This window comes from Sciurus vulgaris (genome assembly GCF_902686455.1).
Source record: "Sciurus vulgaris genome assembly, chromosome: 17".
Classification (NCBI taxonomy): domain Eukaryota; kingdom Metazoa; phylum Chordata; class Mammalia; order Rodentia; family Sciuridae; genus Sciurus; species Sciurus vulgaris.
In genome coordinates this window covers 28,156,436-28,178,786 of record NC_136478.1, presented here as the reverse complement: position 1 = coordinate 28,178,786, position 22,351 = coordinate 28,156,436, and the positions used below count along the sequence as shown (strand labels likewise).

The window sequence follows — 22,351 nt, the reverse complement described above, 5'->3', positions numbered from 1 at the left end:
AACAGAAGAGGGACAGTGCCTGAAAATCCATAATCTGGGTCTTGGCCAAGGTTAGATGTTACATAGGAAACAAGAAGAAGAAGGACTCTAGCAGGATGAACTAGTAAAGATACCATTAGCTGCTATAACAAATACTCCAAAAATGTCTTCTCACTCAAATGCAACAGAAGGTTACTTCTTGCTCATCTAATAGTCCAGGGCAGGTGATCTTGGTGGGTGGGTGGCTCTCCTCCACATAGTGACTCATGGACCAGCTCCTTCCATCTAATGGCACTACCACCTCCTAGGACTTTGTCACTGTCTGCCTTCAGGGGACACATACATCTTAAGAATCTTGGCCCAGAGGTAGCAAACTTTAGATTCACCTTCCATTGACTTTACCTGGGTTACACAGCAAGTTGTGGCTGCAGAAGTTCCTAACCGTGGAGCCAGGAGAAGGAAGAAATCCAACCTGCCTTTCGCTTGCTAAGCCACACAACCCAGAGGAAGGAGCTGCTGTTCTCTAACTCCAACACAGGTGCTGTGTGGGCTGACTGCCGTAGCAGGGTAGGGGCAGGAGGAGATGGAGGAGAGATGTGGAAGGAGTAAGAGGAGAGAGGACATAAAGGAAAACAAGGAGGGTGGTGGAACCTGAGCCCAGGGGGCACCTCATGGCCTCCTTGGTGGCCCTGCAGTTTCAGAGGCAAGGCATAGCATCCCCCTAAATTGGGAAGGGGAGCGCCATTGCTGCCACCCCCACCCCCAGCAAGCCCTGAGCACTCTTTCCCAGTAGAAGGCAGAGTTGACCTCAGGCTCTGCCCACCACCCTTTCCCAACAGGTCATCACTCGGGGGCAGTGCAGGGATGAGGAGGATGGCAGAGGCCAGGTGGGGAGGGAGGCCCTTGCCCTCCAATCCCAGGCCTTGGAGAAAGCTGCCGGCTGGAGCAGCTCCCATCTGCCTGTTCCTGAGCTGGACTCGCTCTGCAGGGTGCAGCCTCTCCCTCCTCCCTCCCTGCCTACGTGACAAGCAGACAGGCTCCCAGAGGCTTTTGTGGCCCTGAGCTTCCCCTACCCCATGATCTTCTCTCATGGCCAGGCACCAAGAGCCCCAGGAGCTGGCATCCAGCCCTGGTCCCCCTGTGCTGTGCTTTCTCCCTCCCACCCTGCCCAGGTGACACACTGGGGCTGCCTGGCCCAGCTGGTGCACAGCCTTGGGCGCCACCCTGCCTTGCCTGTGTTGTTGCTGATGGGAGAATTTGTCACGCTTATTTTTTACACCTGTCGCCATCCCACCTGCCTCATGTAAACACTGCCAGCATTGAAGGGCTCTAACTCCAAGTCCCCAAGGAGGGCACTAGCCAGGCCCTCTGGGAGCTCCATCCCCCTGGGGCAGGACTGAGGAGAGCAGGTGGTGGCAGCAAGAAAGCCTCCCAGGTGCCAGCCGTGCCCCCACCCCTCCTGCAGGGAAACGGCTGGCACGCTCCTGTCCAGCTCCACCCCTGGCTTGCTGGATGGCCTGGGTCGAGCCCCACCTCCTCCACCCAAGCCTCACTAGAGAGGATGCAGGGCTGCAGAGCTCTGGAGCAGAGGCTGGAGGTCCCAGACCTCCCACTGAGCGAGCACCAGCAAGTCTCACATGACTCAGTTTCTCTGATTATAAATTGAAGGAAATGGTAGTACTTGTGAACTACCATATATGAGAAATAAAGCCATAATAAGTGCTCACTAGATCCTGGCCTCTGTTCTCTCTCAGGACTCCTCCTTGACCACCAGACTTCTGAGTGCATGTGCCTGTGTGCATCTGTTTGTCTTGCCAAATCCAAGGCTTACAGTAGGCCTTGAGGAAGCCTGGCTCTCTGGCCCTCTGGGCTGGTCCACTTAGCCTGCCCTGACCACAGAACCCAGAGGCCCTCCTCACCCATCCTGATGGCCCTCCCCCACCACTAACCTTGGGCCAGACAGAAGTTCTAGTTCTTGGTTTTATAACTGAGAGGTGTTGGCTACAGCTTAAACCCTGCCCCCCAGCCCCTGAGGTCTACTAGGGATCCATCACACTTCAGCAGCTGGAGGCCTCACGGGCCAAACAGAACTTCCATTACTGGCCAGAAGGCCCTGCAAGACAGTCTGCCCATGGCCCCTCCAATGGGGCACAGGCCACCAGAATAGGAGACGGGCAGAGCGGGATCACAGCACTTTAATAGCATGGTTCTCTAAGTCAGAGTGATTCCTTCCTCTCTTTCAACCTGTCTCAGGCTGGTGCTGGCACATCCTTAAAACCTTAGAACTTGTCTCCCTTATGGAAGAGAAAGGGCCTCAGCCTGAGAGTCTGCAGTCACTAAAAATAGTGCTCTATGTCCATTATAGCCATGTCAAGGTCATCTTTATCTACAGATTCTGATATAGGGGTATGACATATCTAGGAAAAATAGTGTTAGTCAACAGCAGGTCAGGACTTTGGGAATTAAGCAGCACCAGGGAAAGATGTTGGAGAAAGAATGGTCTGTCAGCTGCTTCTCAAACATTTTGGCTTGTGCTCCTAAAAATTATCACAGACCCCAACAGACATTTTGTTTATGTAGCAATTATACATAATTGCATTAGAAATTAAAACTAAGAAAATTTTAACTATTTCTTCATTTAAAAATGACTATAATAATAATTGCTGGGCACAGTGGTGTGTGCCTATAGTCCCAACTACTTGGGAGATTGAGGAAGGAGGGTCACTTGAACCTGGGAGTTGAAGAACAGCATGGGCAATGTAAGGGAGACCCTATCTCAAAAAGGGTGAAGGAGGGCTGGGGAGATAGCTCAGTTGGTAGAGTGCTTGCCTTGCAAGCACAAGGCCCTGGGTTCAATCCCTGGTACCACAAAAAAAAAAAAAAAAAGGGGTGAGGGAGCAGAGGCTATAGCCCAAAGCACGTGCACGAGGTCAAGTTCAATCCTAGCACCACATAAGAGGAAAAAACTGAAATAAGCCTACTGAACATCAATATAAATAACTTTTATGAAAAATTACTATATTTTCCAAAAATATTGTTTAGAAGAATGTCATTGTTTATTTCTTTGCAAATCTCTTTGAAGTCTCACCTGGTACTAGAGCTTGATTCTCCAGTGTTTCTTCTGCACTCAGTCCGTTGTGATGTGTTGCTGTGGTTCTAGAAAAACATGACCCCTCACCAATACATGGTTAAAAAAGGAAGTATTTTACTAAACTTTTCTGTTAATGACTCTTTAATATTCACCAAAACTGGACCATGTTGTTTGAGAGAAGCCTTTAGGTATTGGGATGTTGTCAGCTTATGGTATGAAGTATGCAGTTTTCAAATATTTTTTTGACTTGAAAGCTGGAATGTTGTCATTTTGGTAACAAGTATGTCAGTTGATTTCCGGAATGATAGGCTCATTTGGTTCATTTTTGAGGAAAATGACTGCCAAAGATCCAAATCTGATCCCCATTGTTTGTCTTTCAAGCATTCTTTCAAGTAAAAGTGGTGTCCCATGAGAAAAGGGGTCACTCAGCAGCTCCCTGGCCACTTATCGCCTCTCCAGACCCAGAAGTGTCTTGCTTCCCATTTCTTCCTACAGATGCTAGGCACGTACTCCAGGGTGGACACAAAGATTCATCATTTCTTTTACTTCATCAAGGACATTCTTCAGTAAGACTCATACTTGTTTCAATATTTTATTTTTTTTAGATGTTGATAGACCTTTATTTTACTCATTTATTTACATGTGGTGCTGAGAATCAAACCCAGTGCCTCACACTTGCTAGGCAAGTGCTCCACCACTGAGCCACAACCCCAGCCCTTTTTTATTTTTTTATTTTTTGAGACAGGTTCTCACTAAGTTGCTTAGGGCTGGGTTGCCCAGGTTGACTTTGAACCTGCAGTCCTCCTGCCTCAGCCTCCCAAGCTGCTAGGATTACAGGCCTGTGACCCTGCGCCTGGCTCACTTCACTCTTTCTGTGGCACGGGTAGTTTGGTGGGTTGCCTCGCTTCCTGCTGAGGGGCCCACTTTTTAACTAGTGGGCTGCTGCAAATATTTGCACTGTTATAGAAAGGCAAACCACACTTTAGAATTATAGTGAAAGTGGTTTTCAGCTCAGGGACTCGCCTAGAGAGCCTCAGAGACCTCCACACAGCACCACCCTTTGAAAATCACTAATCTAGCTAACCCCTTTCTCGTGCGCTTGGTCCATGGAGACTCCGGGTTCCAAGAGCCAGCCAGAGACAGAGCATGGCCAGAAGCCCAAGTCTTCTGCAATCCGGGAAGCAAGGTGATCTCCTTTTCCAACAGAAACAGTATCTGATCACCCAGAGGAATGGCACGGGAACTGACATTCTCAGTGGGGGCGAGGGGTGTCAGTGAATGATCGGCCAGAGACACGGGACAGCCCCACCCGTCAGCCCTGGCCTCACTGCGCTGCGGGTGTGGGCTTCGGCAGCCATCCTTTCTCCTCCGTAATTGGGCTGCTAATCTCTCCCAGCCGAGGCAGCCCTAATTAAACTATTCACCATCGTCACTCTGTGTTCTGAAGAGATGAGGTTGGCCATTATCACTTTTCTTTCCCTTTGACTAAGCTCTCTGTGGGTAATTTCATTCTGTCCTTGTTCATTTCTTAGAAATTTAGTCTATCCAATTTTAGTTCCTTTCTCCTATCTTAGCACACTGGGCTCGAGAGTGAGGAGGGTGAGGGCACCATGAATTTGGAAATTCTGTCCCATCACTTCAGAGCTTATTGGTGTCCTCATAATGCCTGCTTGATGGCTCAGCTGTTCACTGAGCCTCCATCTAGGTGCCCAGGAGGACTGACCGGCAGGTCTGGACCAACCAGGGAAGAGGACGCCAAGAGAAGAGGCACCTCAGGAGGCTGTCCCAAAAGGGTGATGACGGGAGCTTTGGACCTGCGGTACCCCAGTCCCTGCTTAGGGACCTGAGTATGCTGACAGAAGAGCACCACTGCCCCAAGGGCGCAGGGCAGTCTAATGTTGCTGACAGAACTGGGCGGCACCTCTAGCCTGCAGCTCTGCCCTGCTGTCTCCGCAGGAGCCTCCCCTGCACTGGTGCACCCTGGCGCCTCCTCCCAGGCCTTCACGGCTGCTCCGCACAGATACTAGTGGTGTCAGAGTGCTTCTCATGAGCTGCGACCTGCCAGCCGCCACCGGGCGCCCTGAGCGGGCAGGAAGCCCTGGGAACACAGGGAGACTGCATGTCCTGGGCAGTTTGCTCTGCGAGGCTCCACGGGGACGATGTCACATGGTCAAAGTTGCTGCACGACAGAACACCAAGCTGCCTCACAAGGGCACAGTGCTCGAGCGCACACTCACGATCAGCAGCCTGGTGGAGATGTGGTCTGTGTGACAGCCCCGGGACATTTGTGTGTAGGCAGGATGTCTGCTCTCAGTCTATTGTCCAAGAGACACTGGACTCCAAGCCCCACCATTGGCCTTGGCCCCACTGATGACTGGGAGAGCATCTGGCAGCCTCCAGGGCCCACTCCTGCCCAGCCAGGCCCTCAGCTTGGCTTGGGTCTCTGTCCATCCCCTTCAGTTCCCTCCTTACCTCCTCAAGAGCTCTGGGGAAGACCCGTGTCTGAGTTGTGCCCTGGCCTCTGGGCTCAGCTGACCTGTGGCCACCCGTCTCTCACGTATACTCTCACATCCCCAGCCCTGACACATACTTCCTCCCGAGGCCCAGACCTGAGAGCCTCCCTGAGGAGCCCTCCCAGACTCCCCAGTTTATGGTTGATATGCCTGTTGCCTCCAGTGGACCACAGACTTGGACAGGGCACTGCCTACTGGCTGCCCTGTCCCCAGCACCGAGCCCTGGGCCTCCCACAGGTTGATGCTCAGCTGACCTAGGGTGAAGATCTAGCCCTGGCTCCCGCCACTGAATTCAGGCCAGGGGCAGGGCCTGAGGTGGGAAGCCACACCAACTGCAGAAACTGACAGGTGGTTTCTGAGGGGAACTTTTAGGCACTAAGTTAGGAACCAATGACGGCCTCAGAGGGCTCAGTCCACGGTCACCCCAGCCCTTGTTCTGGAAGAGATAGTAAGTCAGGGGAAAAGCTTCTCTGTAGGGAAAAGCTGCTTCCAGGCAATTGGAGGTTCCCAGGGTTCTGACCATTCAGAAAGGTAAGACCATAAATCCCAGGCTTTGCCTCCCCAGGAGGCAGCCTGGTCCAGAGCAGGGAATGCTCTTGAAGGCCTTAGGACAAACCCCAGGCTGGAGACCTCAGGGAAGCCTTCCATAACAAGGCCACAGTCCCCTGTCAGAGACTGGCCCATGGGTAGAGGCAGGGGAAGCGGAAGGAACAGCTCCTCTCCACTATGTTCAAGAAGCAGACTGATGGGCTGGGGAGCTTTGGACAGTGTGTTCCCTTTAGGCCCAAACTGAACATTCTAAAGACCAAGACCCTACCCTAGGCCTGCCACATGGTAGGGGGACAATTGGATAAATGAGTAGGCGGGGGAGGTGAGTGGTGGGAGTCTAGAGAGAGAAGAGATCCCAGAGGGGCCTGGAGGAGTGATCAGGGGTCGAGGGAAGGCAGCGGGCAAGGACGGCGCGGGCCGTGTGGCAGCCAGTGCAGGAGTGAGCCAGGCTGGCTGGGAGAGGATGGCCGGCTGGGGCTCAGTGTGTGGGGCTGAGACTGGACAGGTGGTGACCTGGGTGGCTTGTGCAGGCTGAGTGGAGAGCTGGCCAAGGCAGGGTGGCCGGGCTTGAACGGAGGGAGTGGGGAGCGAGGTGAGCAGGGGCGTCCAGTCCTCAGTTCTGCCGCAGGGCCTCTCAGGGGAACCAGAAAGTCTTCCGTCCTTACAGCAGGTGCCGGGCCCACAATCCCACAGCCCCAGAGGCCCTGTGACAGCCTGCTGTATGCACCAGCCTTGCTCTGACTCTTCAACCCCAGTAAGCAGTGAGCCCCAAGCATGCTGGGGGCCTGGCCGTGGAACACCTTCCTGCAACATCCGGTTTGGCACCACCAAAGACAAAGACAGTGGCACAAGTGGCCACATCCAGTACTACCACTGCCCCCCCGTCACTGTTCTGAAGCCCAAAGGCAGAGTAGAAGAGAAGGGGCTCTCCTGTGTGTGGGGGAGAGCGTGACCACGTTTCTGCAGAAGTACAGGTCTGGGCCTAGGGGGTCTGGCAATTCCTAAGGGCCCAGACTGTCCTTCCTGCCCTTATCCATCTACTGGGTTTGCAGTGCCCAGATGGGGCCTTCAGCAGTGGGATCCCTCTGCCCCTTCCCCCTGAGAAGCTGGTCAACAGCCCAAGGACCATGGCCATGGCCATGGCCACTGTGCCTGGCGCTGCCCTGCCTGGTCTTCAGCTCTGCTTGTCCCTCTCTGGTCAGCCTGTGCTTTCCTGCCCTCTGCTGGGTTCAAGGGACAACTGCAGCACAGGGGTCGAGGTGTGGCCAACGGAGTGTTCCCTGCAAGGGAGAAGGGTGTGTGTGTGTGTGTGTGTGTGTGTGTGTGTGTGTGCGCGCGCGCGCGCGCGCCTCTCACTCTTTACTTGGCCACAAAGATTAGAGATGGAGGAAAACTCTGCACAATCCAAAGCAGCTCCTCAGATGAAGGGGTTATTATCATAATTACTGTGATTATTGTTATCAAGATTATCATGCTTGCCTGGAAAGTCCTGGACAAAGCAGGCTTATTTTCTGTCAGCTTGTTGTTTGTGTCTGAGGCACTTCATCTTTGCTCATAATAACTAACATTTGCAAGCCTCTTTCATGTCGCAAAGCTGTGTCACATCCTCAGCCCATTTCATCTGCACCAGCAGCCCTGTGCAGTGGGGGCTGAGAGAGAGAGGCTCTGAGTGGCAAGTGGCCTGTCCTCCACCACCAGCTGAGCAGGTGCAGAGGCAGAGTTTGAACCTGGGACACTCAAGTGAAGATTGCCTTTGTTTCCCTTGCCATATCCTTTGCATCTAATCTCTTGAGAGGGAAATGGTCCTTTGTGGTCCTTTAACTCCAAGCTTCTTTGCTGCTGATGTTTGTGGAAAAGTCCATATTGCCCTAAAGAGAAGGGAAAGGTTTTGAAGACCAAGTATTAAAAATGCAGTTTGCCCTCCCAGTTTCAGAGAGCAAATACACGGGGCACTTCCAAGCCCCTGCAGTCTCTGGCGTGGAAGTGGAAAACAAGGCCACCTCCCCTTGGTCAGCACTCCCACCCTGTGGTATAGCACAGTCAGGCATCAGCGACATCTGAGCTGCTATAGCTGGGGCAGTGGTTGCAGGAGTCTGTCTGTGTTCAGACAGGTGGGAGCCAGGGTAGGGGGTGGGCAAGGCCTCCAGGGTCCAGCTGGCTGGCTGGAGACAGCTCTGTGCAGCAGCCCCCTCACTGCTGGATGCCAGTGGGGTGTCCCACTGGCTGTCACCTGGATCTTGGTGCTGCTTCCCATGCACACATGTGATCCGCCCCCAGAGGCACATGTTCTTGTGTCAGGAAGCCCTTAGCTTGTGTGCCATCATAAGGGACCCAGTGTATGCTGCCAGTTCAGGAGCACTGCTCCCCACAACCACCCTTGGCAGACTCTGCCCCCAGCAGTAGCCCAAGGCAGCCCATTTCTAGAGGGGTGCCCTAGGCTCAGCTGCACCTGCCCCTTCTTGCTGCTCACCACTTTCCTCAGCTGCTGGTGGGCAGAGACATGAGCTTGTAAAAGGGGTTCTGCAGTGTCTTGGGGTTCCCCCAAAGTTCCTCACCTCCACCAGAGCATGCCAGGTGTCCACATTATGGGGAACTTTTTTTAACCAAAAAAGTTATATTGGTCATAATGAAAAAGAATGCCAGTGCTGTTTTTCAGTAATTGATGTGGTACAAAGAATCCCACAAGTGACCTGGACAAGTCACAACTCCTCCTGGCCTCCTGACCCTAAACCCACAAGGACACAGCCTTCCAGCTGTTGACAATCAGTTGGCAATCCCAGCTGGCCTCTTTGCCCCGGTGGCCCCTGAAAGCTCGAGAGACAGCAAGGAGGTGCTTGTCCACCGGGCGGGCACAGCACAGCTGCATGCCTGTGCTGAGCACTCTGCTTACTCACAGGGACAGCCCTGTGAAGAGGAAAAGGCTGCTGTCATCCCTGGTGTGCAGCAAGGACGCAGTCTCAGAAAGGTTAAGGCCTTTGCTCACACAGAGCCCACCTGAGGCTGAACTGAGGCTCCTGAGTCTGTGTTCTGAAGCCTGCAGAAGGCCCCAGGGCCAAGGGGGAGGCCATTGGAAGAGACTCCTCAGACAGCGTGGGGTGACTGAGAGCTGGACATTAAAACATGAGCACAGCCAGCAGGTCGAGAATGATGGGGCGGGGGCCTCTGGCAGTAACCGCCAGACCTACCCTACCCAGGCCTGTACCCGGAAGAACAGTAGGGGGCAGTGGTGGAGAGCGGGGCCCACTCCCGCATGTCCCCAGTGGACATACATGTCCAGAAACTCCCTGCAGGACTATCTGCTGAGTCCTGCCTTATTCTAGCATCCAGCATGTGGCCAGAGCCCATGACGTGTCTGTGCCAGTCCTATGAGAAAGAGAGGGGCTGCTGACACACGAAGCAGCAGAGTGTAGGCATAACACCCAGGGCGTGGCACAGTAAGAGGGGGGACGCGGATGCCAGAGGAACTGCGTGGGCTGCGGTGATGTGAGGAGGCAGGCCTTAGCTCACCCTTGGCAGACCAGGAGGTGCAGTAGTCAGGAGTTTTGGGGGTGCAGTTACAAAACTGGACTAAACAAATGAATAGCATATCCTCAACTAGATTTTTTAAATTAGGGGACTGATCGACTAGGCGTAGCTGGGTCCAGGTGTTAGCATGACTCTGATGTCTCCCTCTCGCATTTCTGCTTTCCTCAGTGATGGCTCCACACAAGGTGGGCCCTCCCTTTGGGAATCCCTTTGCTGAGTTTTTACAAATGCCTTGAGGCTGCTTAGGATGGTAGAACTGATTGTTAGTCTACTTTGACAAATATGGCTTCCTTGTCTACCCAGAGTGTTCACAGCCCAGCGGGATGGATTGGCTAGCCCTAGAGTGTGTTATGTCTCCCACCCCTGCCAGGATCCAGGGACAGAGTCACGCCCCCCAGACCACTCACACTGGCTCAGGGAAGGGTGCTTTCCTTCAGGGAAGCTGGGGCTCTGCTGCCCGAACACCAGTGGCTGGAGCCTCCTAGGTGGAGAGGACAGTGCTCAGCATGAAGGGACTGGGCAGAGAGGAGGGGCTGAAGCTGAAGCTGGCCCCTGCCACGTTTCCTGCAGCCCTGCCAGGGTGGGAGCGTGCCCCTGGCTTTCTAGAATGCTAGCTGCAGGCCCCACACTGAACCTCCAGGGGTCAGACTTGGTGTCACTGTCTGCTCAGGATGCTATAACAGGTCACCACAGACTGGGTAGAAGAAACAACAGAAGTTTGTTTCTTGCAGTTGTAGAGGCTGGGAAGTCCAAGATGAAGGTGCTAGCAGATTCTCTGCCTGGGGAAGCCTGCTTCCTGCTTCTTGGACAGCTGTCTTCTTGCTGTGTCCTCACATGCGGAAGGGCTGAGGGGCTCTGGGGCCTCTTACAAGGTCCCATTCGTTAGGCTTCACCCTCATGCTCCACTCACGCCCAGAGGCCCGTCTCTTCATGCCATTACCCCCAGGAGTTAGGATTTCAATATGGATTTTGGGGAAACAAGCACTCAGGCCACAGTACCTGCTGAGCCTGCCCTGAGGACATTCAGGAGTTCATAACCCATTTATTGCCTGGTTAGCAGCAAGAGGTGGCAGAGCCATGGGGGCTGTCGCAGAGAGAAATGTGCTGGAAAATGCCCCACACCTCTGGCCCTGGAGGAGTCCTGGACGGGAAGGTCAGGCTCAGTGTGAGCCCCATGGCCCAGGACCCTGAAGGAAGACAGGCAGAGGTCAAGGGACTCCTCTGATGGTTAGTTGCTTGTCACACTCCCCATCCTTAGGGCACTTGGTGAAGCACACCCCCCACCCCACCACCCCTGAACCTGGCCTTCCATCTCAACTGTCTCTCTCCTCTTTGCTCAGGGGTCTAGGCTGGGCACCAGAGTGTCTGTCCCCAACTCTAGCTTCAGATGACCCAACTTTGGCTGCAGTGTAAGTCCAGGGCTCTTGGTGGTAACAGTACATGCTGGAGCCATGCTGGATATTAAAACTCCAAGAAGTCTTTCCCACAAGCTTTGCTGGGTACTAGCTATGTACAGAGCACCGTGTAAGACTCAAGGTACCATGGGAATCAGGAAAATAGCCCTTCCCTGGGGAATGGGCGCATAGCACCGTCTGTGACAGAGAATGGCAGGGCATGAAGGGAGAAGACCACCCAGGGAGGTGACATTTAAGATGGAACCAGGCAGGGAAAGGTGTTCTTCTCAAATGGAGAGCCTGAGGTGGCATTGCCAGTTTATTTGGGGAATGGAAAGAAGGGCTGTGTGGCTGGGAACCTACGGGAGGGAGAGGTGGTGCAGGGAGGTAGGTGGGAGCTTTGTAGGCCACAGTCAAAATGTGGAGTTGAGGGATGATGGGAAGCTATTCTAAGAGCTTCAACGGGGAGAGTTGTTGTATCCATTCAGGTTAGGTTGAACTATGAATATTGGAGACCCTGAAAATATGGTGAAAAAATAGTGGCTTAAATAAGACAGAATTTTATTTTTAAGTGTGTGGTTTTTTTAAACCAAACACTTAAAATAGTGTTAGCATGACTCCAGATGGTATGGAGTTTCCACAAGGCTTTCAAGGACCTAAGCTGTTTTTAGATCACTGTGTCACTATCCCTAGGGTGAGGACCTTGTCTTCATGATCTAAGTTGGCCGCTAGCCCTCCAGCCATCTCATAAGTTCTGGGCAGTTATAGTGGCTGGGAAGGAGGGAGGAAGTGAGAGGAAAAGGGTGTCCCTTCTCTTTAAAATGACATTTTCAGAGACCTTCCTATACTTCAGCTGACCTCACATGGCGCATAACTTATCCTGTGATCATACCTAACTGCAACAGAATTGGGAAATGCAGCCTTGTAGTTGGATGCAATTGTGCCCAGATGAAAAAATGTTGGGGCTGGGACTCAAGAGTGGCCTGGCAGGGTGGGGAGTGGAGGCACACCCCTATAGTCCCAGAGACACAGGAGGTTGAGGCAGAAGGATCACAAGTTCAAGGCCAGCCAGTCTCGGCAACTTTGCAAGGCCTTGAGCAACTTAGTGAGAACTTGTCTGAAAAAAAAAAAAACTGAGGGTATGGCTCAATGGTGAAGTGCCCCTGGGTTCAATCCCCAGTACTTAAAAAAAGAAAGACTATTAGGTCCTTTTTCTAAAGGAGAAGGGGAGACCTGACGTTAGGAGGAAACTAACAGCCTCCCGCTGTGTGGTGCGCATACTGAGGCAACCAGGCCATGCGGGAGGAGGTGAGATCCACCAAGCTCCTGGTCTTCAGGTTTGAGCAGTTGGGGCGATGGCACTGCCATCTGTGTACTGAGCTGGTGAGGACACAGAGAGAGCAGGAAAGGTGGCAGGGGTGGGGTCTGCCAATACTAGGCCCCTCCTGCCCCAGCACGCACCCCGAAGTGGAAGAGCTGGGAGGCAGACTCCACCCTGGGCTGCCCTCTGGAGGGCCACAGGAAATGGCTTGGCCAGTGTTCTCTGAGCTGGAGAGCACACCCCACTGCAGCGAGGGTCACGGAGTTCCAGGTCAGACCTGGAGGAACAAATGTGGAAGGACAAAGGCTTCGTGGGAGAGCCACAGTTCATTTGTCACTTTTGGAATGTCCCATGAGGCCTTGACATAGGGGTGGTGTGGCTCTCAGCATTCAGATTGCAACAGGACCTTCTCACCCAGCAGAGGTCTTGCCTGGCCTGCCCTGACCTGTTCCCACTCACTCACTGTACTCGTCTGGCGAAACTCACCCCTCACTGAGGTGTGGGTGCCTGCCAGGGGCACCCAGGGCCCAGACCCCAGGCCCAGGTCTCCAGGCCACTGCCCCTGGGGAGGTTTCTCGCCCAGTCCTGATCCTAGGAGGCCAGGCTTCCTTGTGGGCAGCCCTGGTGTCAGGGCCAGGTGTTCGGAACACTGCATCTGGATTAGCACTGTGGTCTGACCTTCCAGGCTCACTCCAGTGGTACCTTCCTTCCCCGGGCCAAGCCGCCAGAGCTTTCCCACCACCCCTCCGCCGTGCACAGGTTCTGACATGGAAATAGCTACTTAGCCAGACAGCTCCATTCTGGAAGTCTCCAAGAAGGCTTCGGCCCCACCAACCTTTGTGCAGAATCTTTTGTTGGCCACCAACCTTCCAGGTGCTGACCTCGTTTTCTTTGTTTCTCCCACTCCAAAGGACACCTTCTGAGCCATGATGGGCTGGGCTGCCTCTCTCCTCTGGCTTCACTAGAGGGTTGGGTTGGAAGGGGCATTAGAGGGTTGGGTTGGAAGGGGCTGCAGCGGGTAATTGCCTAATGACCACAGTGCACCCATGGACAGAACACTCCAACTCTTGAGGGCGTGAGGTCAGGGAGATGTTGGCCTGCCATTCCCCACTCCCAGCCCAGCAGGGGCTCAGTCTCACTTTGAGTTCCAGGGTGTGTGCAGGCTGAAACGGGGAAAGGTGGCTGGATTAGGGGTCCAGCGAGCACTGGGCACTGACCCCAGCCCAGATGAACTCACCTGGGCTCACTCTGGCCCTGCACCCACCCCTGAATTTGTCCCCAAGTGCTGTGCATCAAACTTGGCAGGCAAGGCAGTGCCTGCCTGTAATCCCAACAGCTTGGGAGGCTAAGGCAGGAGGATCACAGGTTCAAAGCCAGCCTCAGCAATTTAGCAAGGCCCTGAGCAATTCAGTGAGATCCTGTCTCAAAATAAAAAATATAAAAAAGGGCTGGGGATGTGGCTCAGTGGTTCAAACCAAAAAAAAAAAAAAAAAAAAAAAAAAGGTTAAACTTAAGTGGGTGTGTCCCCAGAGTCACTGGTATCCCTGAGACCTGTGTTCCCCAACCCATGGAAAATGCTCTAAGAATACAGCAGAAAGAAAGCAGGAAAATGTCAAGGTATTTAGGCCCCCAGGGCTGGGCCCCCTCCCCCTCTCTGTGGCCCCTTAGGATTAGTTTCTGCCACTTGCACACAAAAGGCTTGACTTTGCTGCCAGTGACTGCTGTGCTCATTAGCCAACTACAGCAATGCCATGGGACAAGGCTCTCCCAAACTCAGCTGCTTCGCCTGGTCAGGGACCAGAAATCCAGGACGACTCAGCCATGCCCTGAGCAGCCCAAGTGCTCTTCCTGGGAGGAATGACAACAGAGGAATGTCCATGGTGTTATGATCTGACTCCCAAATGTGCCCAAAAGCTCCTGTGTTGAGGGTTTGGTCTCAAGCCGATGGCTCCAGTGGGCCGTGGTGGTGCAGCCTCAGAAGGCGGGAAGCAACTGAGTGGCTTTGCTCCACCACTGTCCTGCCTACCATGTGCTGCCTCACCACAGGCCCAAAGTGACTCGGCCAAGCGACCATGTACTAAAGCCTCTGAAACCGTGAACCAAAATCAGTCTTTCCTCCTTTTGAATTATCTATCCCAGGTATTTTGTCACAGTGATGGAAAGCTCAGTAATGCATGTGATGGCAGAGGCCAGGGGAGCCTCAGAAGCGCGCAAGACTTCTTTAGGAATTTACACACCCTCACTGTATTCAGTGGGCCACAGCAAGTCCTATAGCCACCAAGTTCAGAAGGCAGGAAATACACTCTGCCTCCAGGAGAGGAGGAGGCGGCACAGACAGGGGCGCTTGAAGAATCAGCCCCTTCACAGGGCTCCCACATCTCCCTCGAGGCCAAGTTTCAAGGAAGCAGCGCATGTGCACACAAACACCCTTTGCAAACTGTAGTGGTGGTGACAGTGCTGTCCTGTGACTTCTCCAAGAGCCTTCTGAGTCCTCCGAGACCACTGCACTCCTGGTTTTGATGTTACACGTACTTGATTGTAGTCTTTGAAAATGGGTGACCCATTTGGTCTCGTAACCAAAGGGGAAGAAACCTGTGAATTATGCAGTACTTTTCCTGCAGTTCCGTGGAGTCTCAGCCCACTCGATGGTGGGTGCCTTAAGCAAACTCAACTCACCCCCTCAGACGAGGAGGGGAGGAGGCAGAGAGCGAGGGATCCCAAGCTCCCAACTCCTCTCAGTACCTTCCCCGGTGTAAGCAGACCTGGGCCTCCCCTGGTGACCACAGGTCATTAGACATAAAGAAAGATTAATAACATTACGTTTTAACTAAGAGCCTACATTCTTGAGATGTAATTGGCATGAGGACTCTCCCCCGGTCTGGACTAACTTAAAACCAACCCCTCCTGTCCCCACCACTAAGGTGCAGCTCCCCTGGGGCCAGTCCCTTGGCCAACAAGAACACCCCTCTCCTGAAAAGACCGTGCTCCCACCTGGGGTAAGAAATAAAGGAAATTATAACTGTAGCCAAGGGCACTGTTTTTTAAACTTTTCCTTCCAAATAAATGTTGTGCAAAAGCCCAGTTTTTCAAAGCACAGCTGCTCCAGTTGAGCAGCAGGGTAGAGCAGAGCCCTGCCCCCTCTTCCTGCCCACAGCCTGGCTTGCTGCATTAGAACCAGACTGTGACTCCGAGTGGCCCACTGCCCTGAGCTGGCTGGAGCCCTGGGCAGGGCAGAATCCCACCGAGGACTCAGAGCCCTGTGTCCCTCTCTCCTCGCAGGCTGATGCCAAAATGGTGTGCGACGTGGTGAGTCGTATGGAAGACACTGAGCCCTTCTCCGCAGAGCTGCTTTCCGCCATGATGCGACTCTGGGGTGACTCAGGGATCCAAGAGTGCTTCAACCGGTCTCGGGAGTATCAGCTCAATGATTCTGCCAAATAGTGAGTATCCTGGGCTGGTGGGAGGCCTGGAGCAGGCCTAAGGCCCGAGGGTGGGGACCAGTAGGCAAGGATTCAGACTGAGGTCCACCTCACTGTGGTGAGATGCTCTCCACAAGTGAAGGGGCTTCTCTTCCTGGGCCCCAGATGAGGAAGGGGTCAAGAGACAGCCAAACAGGAAATGCCCCCAAGGGCTGGGACCTTGACCCCTGCTGGCCCTGGACAAGTGCTTGCACTCCAGAATGAAGGTTCCAGGGTTACAGGGATGAGCCTCTGACCTCATAAATAACAGCCACAATCCATGTAGGCAGAAGAAAACTCAAGTGGTGCCATTTTGTTTCATTTTAAAGAAAACAATAGATTTTCAAGTCTGGGGAGGTAGCTCAGCATGCATGTTCAATCCCCAGAACCACAAAACGAAACAAAAAATAATGAACTTTCCATTCCTCTAACTTTAAAATTAAAAATAAGGACGAAGTAACTCCTTCCAATAAATAGAAAAAGCAATCAACCGTATCCTTTAATATTGTGTTACAGAGAATGAGGGGCAGAACAGGAGGGAGGTGGGGAGGGGCAGAGAAGAGGAAGTCGAATGTGGGCACTGGTGCAGGCCAGAGCGGGGGAGAAGGGATAGAGGCCTGGCCACTGAGTTGAGTCACTCTGGAGATGTCCTTGCTGGTCATGTGCCCTTGGCCTCTAGATGGAAGCACAAAAGCCCTGGGGGACATTGGGGCGCACTTACTTTTGCAGCCTGGTGCTCAGGCTTTCAGTAGGAGCTGACAACAAAGCCCTGTCTGGGGACATGTGTGCTGTCACCTGACCTGACTTGGTCATTGTCACCAATGCTTCACAGCTGGGACCAGTGCTCCCAGGGGACACTCAGCAATATCTGGAGGCATTGTTTATTGTATCATGTGGGTGGTGCCCCCAGCATCCAAAGGAACACCCTTCAGTGCACAGGACAGCCCACAGCAGAGAATTATCTGACTTGAAATACCAGTGGTACCGAGATTAAGAAACCCCGATCTCCACCGCAGATGGGACAGGACAGGGCCAGTGGAACAGCTTGCTCCAGTGGGCACCAGCTACTTCCACTGGTGCAATGGCAGCTGGCAGGCCAGGGACTCGAGTGGGGCCAGACCATCTTCCTACTTGTGCACACCTAGATTGTCCACAGGGAAAATGCTGAAACCCTGCAAGACCCAGGCTGGGGCCACCAAGGCAGGCAGGCATCTGAGCTTGACCCCCAGACCCAGAGCCTCCCAGAGCCCCACACAGGTCAGGAGAGGGTGTTTTCAGCCACACCCCCTCAGGCCAGAGAGACCCGTCTTCCTTCCCTGCTGCCAGCCAGACCCAGACCCCAGGGGCCCTCGGGGACAGCTGACCCTATTCTGTCTTCTGATGGCTCATTGAATCCTGCTCATCACTTAAATTTTTGCCCATTCCATTAATTGTAAAATGAATCCAAGCCGGGTGTAGTGGCGCACTCCTGTGATCCCAGGAACTTGAGAGGCTGAGGCAGGAGGATCACAAGTTCAAAGCCAACCTCAGCAACTTAGCAAAGCCCTCAGCAATTTACCGAGACCCTGTCTCAAAAAATAAAAAGGGCTAGGGGTGTGTCTCAGTGGTTAAGCTCCCTGGGTTCAATTCCCAGTACAAAAAAAAAAAGCTGGAAATATTGGTCAATGGTAGTTCTCCACTGAGTTCAACCCCAGTACAAATAGATAGATAGATAGATAGATAGATAGATAGATAGATAGATAGATAGATAGATAGATAGATAGATAAACAAATCCATTGCAAAATATTTTTTAACCATAAGGATGTAGAATGAAAATAATCTCCCCTTCCCAGTCCTGTCCCCTCCTGCTTTTAACCGTTTCCATTTTACTTGTCCTCATGGTGTCCATGAAATCTTGATACTCCAACTTTAAATAGTATTTCCTGACTATGAAATCTGGCAAATTCAGCTCACCTTCCTTCCTTCCACCTCTCTCCATCTCCGCCTCCAGTTTTTTGCTAGTTAAAGGATTATTTTTAGTTCTTCTGGTGGTTACCATTATAACTTTAGATAAGAAAATCAAGTCAGTATTTGTCAACTCCTCACCAAGTAAGCCAAGGAAATTCCGCTTCTCTCTTCTCTTTCTCTCCTCTGTCTTCTCTCTCTCATCCCTACCTCTTTCCAAATTTTCCACTGCCAAGGTTTATGGCATTGATGTTCTCCTGCTTAGCTCCTCTGTGCTTCCTCTCTGGGAGAAGGCCCCACAGCAGAAAAGAAAGGGGACAAACTTCCAGATCAGAAGGACTTTAAATACCTCTTGGTCCAGGGTCGTGTTCAGTCTTGTCTTTTGAGAAAATCTTGGGTCCAATATGTAAAACAAAGCAATTTGTTGAGACAGAAAAGAGAGGGAAGCCAGCCAACGCTTCACACTGCACACTCCAGAAGGCGCCTTTGACGGCCTGAAGCCCCAGGCACCGTGCCTCCCAAGCCCTTCCCTGCACAAGTCAAGCCAGGGCTCAGAGGGGAAGGACGAGGTCTAGGGTCACTTGGCTCCTGAGCTGGCCCTTGCTCTCTCAGTGTGGCCCAAGCCTCTGAGTAAGCAGGCAGATCCCGGAAACTCAGAAACCTGCCCGGACCCAGCCAGGGCCTGGGAAGAGTGCTGCAGCTTAGTCGGCTTCGCTTTTCCCGAATCTGTTTCCTGCTGAATCGCCCACGTGCTCTGATGCTCCCCCCGGCATTCTCTCCTGGGCCCCCTTCGCTGTTCTCCTCCAGCTTCACCCCAGACCGCTCACAGCCAGGACAGGACTCTCGGCTTCCCCTGCCCTGTGCCCAGGCCGCTCTGCTGGCACTCCGCTCCCAGCCTTAGCCTCCTCGCTGGCCGTCCCCTCGGACCCTAACTCCTGCCCACCTCTCCTGGATGCCCAGGCTCCCATCTTGAACTACTTCCTGCCAAGCTCCAGTGTCCAGGTGACTTCTTCAGTGTTTTAAATTCCCCTATACCTGGACAGCTCTCAGATGGCGATCTCCGGGTCATCCCTCCCTTCTGACTCCTGCCTCTTCAGTGTCTGTCTGAACTCAGATTAGAGTGGCGGGTGGGGCTCCTGGCTCCACCACCCCCAAAGGCCAGTTGGCCTCCTTTCCCTCCCATTGGCTGCATCCTCTCGCCACCACAGGGAGCCATTGTTGGCTCTTCCTGTCTCCTCCCACATGTCCAGAAGGTACCTGGCCACTTCCCACCCCTCCGCAGCCTCCTCCAAGGCGTGAGCTGCCATCACCTGACACCTGGATGCTCCCAGCAGGCCTCCCACTTCACCTGCACAAACCAGCACTCCAGCATCCTTTCGGGGGCTCTCCTTTCACTCGGAGTAAAACCCCAAGGCCTCACCACAACCCAAGGGCCCGCACACTGTGCCCCACCCAACTCCGACTCCGCCTCTGCCGTCCGCTCACCTAGGCTCACCAGCCACCTGCTCCCACCACTCCTGGCCCTGAAGCCTTCCCAGCCTGCACCCGGTTCCTGCTGTACCCCAGGCATAGGCCCCTGTGCCCCCTGGTCCCTCTGCTGGGCCACTTGAGGCACCCTCCCTCATTCTCTGTCTCCATTCTCAAGACACCTTCCCCAGCCATCCTGCAGGCCTCCCCTAACAGGTCACCTGATTGTTCTGATTCTCTCCTCCCCCTCCTCTTCCCCCACCCCTCCACATACACGGTAGAGCACAGGCTTCAGGCAGGTGGGGACTGTGTCAGTGTTGGTCTCCGTCACCATTCCCACACACACCGATCTCAGGGCAGTGGTAGGTAGGACACATGGCAGGTGCACACTCAGTGGGGTCCCCACCATCCTTGGCCCTCTCCCCTCCTGAGACCTGCCAGCAGAGAGAAACCAGGGAGCAGGCTGTGTGGTTGTGTCCAAAGGTTTGCCTGGTTTGGGTAAGAAGGGCAAGACCAGGGGCTTTCTGGCCTGGTGCCCAGCTGCAGATGACAGCAGGGTCACCAAGACTAGCACAGCCTTTAAGCAAAGGCCATGGGACTGGGGACGGGGAGGGACAGGCACTGATGGTTGAGAGGAGCTTTCCAGATACCTGCCAGCCTGGCAAGGAAGGCATGGGGCCAGAGCTCAGCGACCAGACTTCTGCCCTGCTCAGCCTTCCACAGAGAGCCAGGTTGGCTTAAGGGAGGAGGCAAGGGGGAGAGCCCGAAGGCCAAAGACCCGGTCCCAGGAAGGCCCACCATCCTCTGGTCCTGAGGACCCTGAGCAGCCCCCTTCCAGGATCCTCAAATGGGAAGTACACACAGACCCCTGGGAAGATGAGGAGGTGTGGAAGGGCAGGCGACACTGGGGCCTCCTGCAGCACACTGCGTACTGAGAATGAACCGTGGAGGCAGGTGACTGGCCCAGCCCTGTGTCAGGCTCAACCTGTTGAGTTTTCTCATCTATGAGACAGTACCTTTGACTCAGGAAAATTCAGGGTGAATCATGATCACACGTAAAGAGTAGAAGGGTGCTGAACGCTAGCGTGCCTCTTGCATGCCAAGGAAGCCTGGACCCGAGCTACATCGCCAGCCCCTGGACTTTTCAGCTTGAGACAGAGTCTCACTATGTCGTCCAGGCCGCACTCAAACTTGCAATCCTTCTGCCTCAGCCTCTCGAGTAACTGGTATCGCAGGCGTACACCACCACACCTGAAGCCTTCATTATTTTTTAAATTAAGAGTGACAAGATGGTACCATAAACCTCGCCACAAGTCTTGTCATTGTGCCTGGAGCTGCGTGCACAATGCTCTTGGGTCTGAATGCGAGGCTCATTGAGATTGTGAGCCCAGGACCATAGGTTCCTTCTTCCTTGGTTGTCCCCACATCCCCAACTGCCCCCCATAGTTACCTTCAAGGGGCCCAGGCTGATACTGGACTGTGAAAGTGGGTGACCCGATGAGCCCCGAGCATGCCCAGGGGGAGGGTCCATGGTGCCTTGTGTGTTGCCGTCCCCAGCTACCTAGACAGCCTGGATCGGATTGGGGCCGGCGACTACCAGCCCACCGAGCAGGACATCCTCCGAACCAGGGTCAAAACCACCGGCATCGTAGAAACCCACTTCACATTCAAGAACCTCCACTTCAGGTGAGGCCCAGGAGACAGCCAGGCCCTGGTGAGGGTGGCGGAGTGGCAGGAGACACCCAGGCTCTCACCCTCATCCCACCTGGTACGGCCAGAGAGCTCCTGCCTGGGGACGCTTTCACACTGGGACAGGCACTTAGACACTAGAAGGGCATGCCTGTGTGCTCATTTTTGCCAGGTTCAGAGGCTGGGTTGAGCAGGGTGGCTTCCTGGGAGGGGGGTCCTGAGCTGGGCTATGAAGAAAGGGAGGATTTGGATGGAAAAGGAGGGGAAAGCTGTCCTGAGCCGATTAGCAGATGGCCAGGTGGTGGGTATACAGGTAGGTAAACCCAAGGGATGTCTGTGAGATCCAAGGACTCACATGACCTCAGAGATAGAAGGATTTTAGAGAGCAATTGACCCCCTCTACCGGGGGACTGAGGCCTGAGAGAAGCAAGTTTTCCCCAAGGCACAGAATGTAGCTGAGACCCCGGGGCTCTGAGTACCTCAGAACATGAGCCCTGAGGTTTAAGACCTGCTGGAGGGTCCTTTCCCCTGGGTAACCTTGGTGCACTGAGGACTGGCAGCCCTCCTCCCACCCTACCTTCCAGGTGTGGTTTCTGGGTGTCACATAGAATAGGAGGAGAGGCCAGGAGGGGACGGAGGGCAGGGACCTCAGGCTGGTGCGCAGGCGTAAGGCCCTGTTTCCTGGCCCCCTGCCAGTCCCATGCAGCCAGCAAGATTGAGGCTCTGGGCCCACAGGCAGCCATTCTGCAAGACTGTGGGGGCCATGCTGGGCACCCACTGCCCTGGTACACAGCGATGCCCTCTGAGATGCCTCCTTGCCCTCCAATCTCCTCAGTGTCTCCTGCTCACCCCTGGATATGCCGCAAGGGCACCTCAGCTCAGCCCTGGCCAGCAGTTACGCTCTGGAGGAGCTACAGAGCCCTCAGCCAGCCTCCCTATAATTTCCAGTGGGGAGGCAGGGTCCACAGGAGGCAGGAGGAGATCGAGACCCACACTCACTTCTTTGTTCTCCGCAAGCACTGGTCTGTGCCTGCAGCTGCCGTCTTCTGTCTGGACGGTTCCTGTCCCTGCAGGTCCGGGTCACCCCCCTGCAGCTGTGTGCCAGCCAGCTTCTAGGTCCGGGAGGCTGCAGGGCTCCTTGCTCAGGGGTTAGCATGTGACTCTGACTTCTGACTTCTAACTTCCAAGACCTGTCCCACCAGCCTGCAGCCTCCTCCCACGGCAGCCTCCTCCCCGAGGATGGAGTCTGAGGGGGAGAGGCCAGGCTCCACCTGCTGCAGAGGGACAGTGCAGAGCAGGGGAGGAGCAGCTGTGTCCACAGACAGGCCCGTCGGGCCCCAGCTGCTCCACCCTTGCACTCACCGCAGGGGCTGGGGCACCTCCTTATGCTCTTGGCGCTCCACTTTCCCACGATTCCTGC

At 54.1% G+C, this 22,351-nt stretch overlaps 1 protein-coding gene across 2 annotated transcripts in view; it reads left to right on the top strand.

Moving 5' to 3' along the window:
- The window catches only part of GNAO1 (G protein subunit alpha o1), a 161,192-nt gene that overhangs the window by 119,476 nt on the left and 19,365 nt on the right, over positions 1–22,351 (top strand). For both annotated transcript variants that reach the window (XM_079117917.1, XM_079117918.1), the window contains exons 4-5: positions 15,652–15,812; positions 20,800–20,928. In XM_079117917.1, coding sequence (XP_078974043.1) covers positions 15,652–15,812; positions 20,800–20,928 — 290 coding nt within the window. The remainder of the gene's footprint in view (positions 1–15,651; positions 15,813–20,799; positions 20,929–22,351) is intronic.